The sequence below is a fragment of the Pan troglodytes genome, chromosome X (genome assembly GCF_028858775.2).
Source record: "Pan troglodytes isolate AG18354 chromosome X, NHGRI_mPanTro3-v2.0_pri, whole genome shotgun sequence".
Classification (NCBI taxonomy): Eukaryota; Metazoa; Chordata; class Mammalia; order Primates; family Hominidae; genus Pan; species Pan troglodytes.
The window spans coordinates 138,305,159-138,309,136 of NC_072421.2; the positions used below are offsets into that span (position 1 = coordinate 138,305,159).

The 3,978-nt window shown below is 42.5% G+C and overlaps 1 protein-coding gene across 1 annotated transcript; it reads left to right on the forward strand.

The window, feature by feature from the left end:
* The first annotated feature begins 2,215 nt into the window (after positions 1-2,215).
* On the forward strand, positions 2,216-3,160 carry LOC493981 (SPANX A/D member 1). Its single transcript, NM_001009153.1, has 2 exons — positions 2,216-2,287; positions 2,939-3,160. The coding sequence occupies exons 1-2, from the start codon at positions 2,216-2,218 to the stop codon at positions 3,158-3,160; spliced, it is 294 nt and encodes a 97-aa protein (NP_001009153.1).
* Positions 3,161-3,978: the final 818 nt, after the last annotated feature.

Sequence of the window (3,978 nt, forward strand, 5' to 3'; positions counted from 1 at the left end):
ATTTTTGTATTTGTAGTAGAGACAGGGTTTCACCGTGTTGGCCAGGCTGGTCTCGAACTTCTGACCTCAAGTGATCCACCTGCTTCAGCCTCCCAAAGTGCTGGGATAACAGGTATGAGCCACAATGACAGGCCCAAAATTTTTTCTTCAAGGTCTAAAAAAGTGTTTTCTTCCATCTGTGTAACTTTCTGTATGTGCTTTTAAAGTCCTTGTGCCATTGAGCTATAGGGCTTTGACTTCTGGGTCTAAAAAGGACACCAAGTTCTGCTATATCTTAAACACTGACAGCAATTACAGCCTTATCTTCAGGCCCAGTAGAAGATGCTAATCAAAGTAAACTGCGTTCATGAGATGCAGGGCCAGAAATTAAAACTATTCAACTCCTCAAGGCCCAAGGACTATTGTGGAAGAGGTGGGCATGTGAGATTGTAAGGGCTGATATTAAGAGAAAAGTAGCTCAGTTTCTCTAGGAAGGAACCATTAATATCAAAGGCAAACTAAAGCAAAACCAGTATCTAGGTTGCTCTGTCAGTTTAACAAGGCTTTCTTGGAGCATTAACTCACTCCTTCATGCAAAATGATGAAGGTTACAAGGTTTATAGAAATTATATTTTATAGTCAAGATGATTAAACTTTTATTATAAAATTTCAAAAAAACAAATTTAATTTGCCGCATCCTGTTTTTAATTAGGGCTTATTGTTTGGGATATTAAGCCTCCTCTCTCAAAGAATAAAGATTTTCACCTTTTTTTTTTTTCTTTTTTGAAATCTTTGAGTTACTGCTTTGGTTAAATGAATGACTTATTTTACAATGACCCATGACCCTATTTCGTGATATCAAGCATTTTAAACTTTTTATCTTTGACGAACTTTCCAAAGTCAAATTCTAACTTCATTCCTCATTAATTTTTTGATATGAGTCCTCTGAAGTCCAAAAGAGACATATTGGTCTTATTTGGTATAAAAATCATACAAGAAGCATCGTCAAATATAAAATGGTGTTTGACTTTCTTTGGGCTGTATTTATAGAAATGTTATTGATATGTGCTCCAAAATTATGGGAAACTCTTATAATTCTGAAATAACTTCTGTATGTTATTAATTATAAATTTTATGTTAAATTGTTGTATGCTACAGAAGTAACCAAAATTTCCTTGTCAATGGTGTTTTAATAATGGCCGTCCTGGCTGGGTGTGGTGGCTCACGCCTGTAATCCCAGCACTTTGGAGGCCAAGGCGGGTGGATCACGAGGTCAGGAGTTCAAGACCAGCTTGGCCAAGATGGTGAGACCACCGTCTCTCCTAAAAATACAAAAATTAGCCGGGTGTGGTGGCACAGGCCTGTAATCCCAGCTACTCAGGAGGCTGAGCCAGAGAATCACTTAAACCCAGGAGGCAGAGGTTGCAGTGAGCTGACATCATGCCATTGCACTCCAGCCTGGGCAACAAGAGTGAAACTCCATTTCAAAAACAGAAAAAAATATACACCCCTGATTTGAAACAAGACTAGGATACACGGTAAAGAATGTTGATTCACTAAACTTTTGACAGACTGAAGGCCATTATTTCAGATTGGAGATAGGAAACTTAAAAGAACTACATGGACATTGGGTAAAAGAACATGGGTTGAAATTTGCCTGGCAGTAGCCCAAAAGTAAATGGTCTTCGAGGTGCATGTGAAGGAACTGTAGGAGGGAAATGGGATAATTCACATCTCCACCAATAAATAAATGTAGCCACACTAGCTTGGGGGATTTGAGGTGAGACATCGAAATACTAAGTCATGGTGAGGGCTGGAAGACAAAAGAATGAATCACTTCATAGGAATGGCTGTGGGGAAGGGCTTGAAGGAATCATCCTCTGACTTCCATGTGAACCATGAACATTAAACATGGAGAAATGAGGAGCGGCAACAGATCGGTTTGGGATGCAACTTCAGGGGATGCTGAAACAACAACAGCATTTGGTTTGCTCTACACCCCTGTCACCCCTTGCCCGCAAGCCCAGGGAGTGGTCAGCAGTGGGGCTTTATGATGTGAAGCCACCCTAGGGCTGCCATTGGCTGGGACACTGCCTGTATGATCAAACAAAGCTCAAGGGTGTGGCTTTGCCTTGTCACCAGGAGGGTATATATAGGGAGGGCAAGAGCTCTGGGCCACTGCGAAGTTTCAAAAGCTACAAAGCCTCCCGCAGACATTGACAAACTAATATATACAATGGACGAAAAATCCAGGGCCGGCGGGGTGAAGAGAAGCGCCCCCTGTGATTCCAACGAGGCCAACGAGGCGGTAAGATTGTTAGGTTTTGAAGCGAAGGCGAGGGTGAAAGAAAGACACACAGAGCGGGGGCGGCTCAAACAACAACACAGGAATATTGCAGACAATTGTGGAAGTGGGGGACCCGCTTAATGCCAGAGCCCACCGCCGCTTACAGGCTGGGGTGCTTGTAGGTAGGGGTGGGAGGAGCCTGGGCAGTATGGCTTGCTGCCCGGCAGGATATTGATAAGATGTTCTTATGATCAGGTGGTTTGGCCCTTTTTCTGGTGGAATATCATTGTGGTGTTCCTTAGAACATTGCCAAGCAAGATATGATAGGGATCTTTCTTTAGTTGGGTCTTTGTCCGCCTTGCAGACAGGTGGTTAGGCAGGATGTTTCTCATGGCCTGAACCCCCATGGGATGTTTCACTTTGACCAAGGTCTGCAAAATAGCAAAGAACTTACAAAATGGTGCAGTTTGGACTAACAGATGACCCTACCCACGCTCCTCTTCTTCTTCTTCCCCATAGATCCCTACTCTGTGGTTCAACCTTGTTCTTCTCTGGATCAAACCCCTTCCTCAACCTGCATTCCTTCTTCTCATGAAGCCCCCCTTGCTATCCAGTCTCTATCCTGTTCACCCAAAATAATGTCCTCCTGGCCTCTCCCTGTTTTCTTAACAGATGCCGGAGACCCAAAGTGGGGACTCACACCCACAACCTGCTCCTAAAAAACTCAAAACATCTGAGTCCTCGACCACAATAGTGCTTTCCTACAGGAGGAACGTTAAAATAACATCTGCACAGGAACTGGTGAATGACCACGCCCGAGAGAACCGAATCAACACCCTCCAAATGGAGGAGGAGGAATTCATAGAAATAACGACTGAAATACCTGAAAAGTAGCAACAGGCTGCAGCCCCGAAACTTGGGCAATGAAAATAAAGTTTGAGAAGCTGATGGCTGTGCATATCTCTGCCTGTTTTCTGATGGTGGTGGGGGGGAAGGGAAGGGAAGAGGTAGGCATTTGAGAAGGGAGGGATATGAGGTCCTGTAGGGTTGGTGGACACACCCACAGGTGGACAGTAAGCCAGACATTGTAAATAAGGCCTGGGGGAGGACTGATTCCTAAAGAAAATTTCCTTCTTAAACTTTTATCTCACAGGAAGTGGAGATGTGTATATGTTCACGCAACTGTACCCGGCAGCACATAGTTCTGCTGAATGCACATATCGAAGGTATTCCCATCCCCTTTCCATTTGATATTTTCCTAGGTTAGAAATATATGCTTTATAAAGAGTAAATGTTCTGTAAAACACAAAGCACAATACAAAAGAAGATAGTAGATGGAGGAGTAAGTAAACGGCAGGAAAGCATTGCTTGTAATGAAATGATTGAAAAGCCAATTCTAAAACAAAATGTTCAATGCATCTTAAATATTTGTTACTGTTTTAATGACCTCAGCAGTCTTTAATCAAGATAAGTATGCTTTAGAAATGTGTTGATATCCGCAAAGTGTGAATATTCAAAATCGCCATGACTTGGGAAAAGGAAAATAAAACACTCTTAAGTATGAGGAGCTTTTTTCCATGGAATGTGAACTGCAAGGTGGTGAGAAGGGTTAGGTGTGATGTGGTGAGATCATTTTTAGGAGAGTGTGTCTATTATCGGCTTCCTAACACTTCCATTTTGCATGATAATTTCCTGAAATTCATCATTTAATT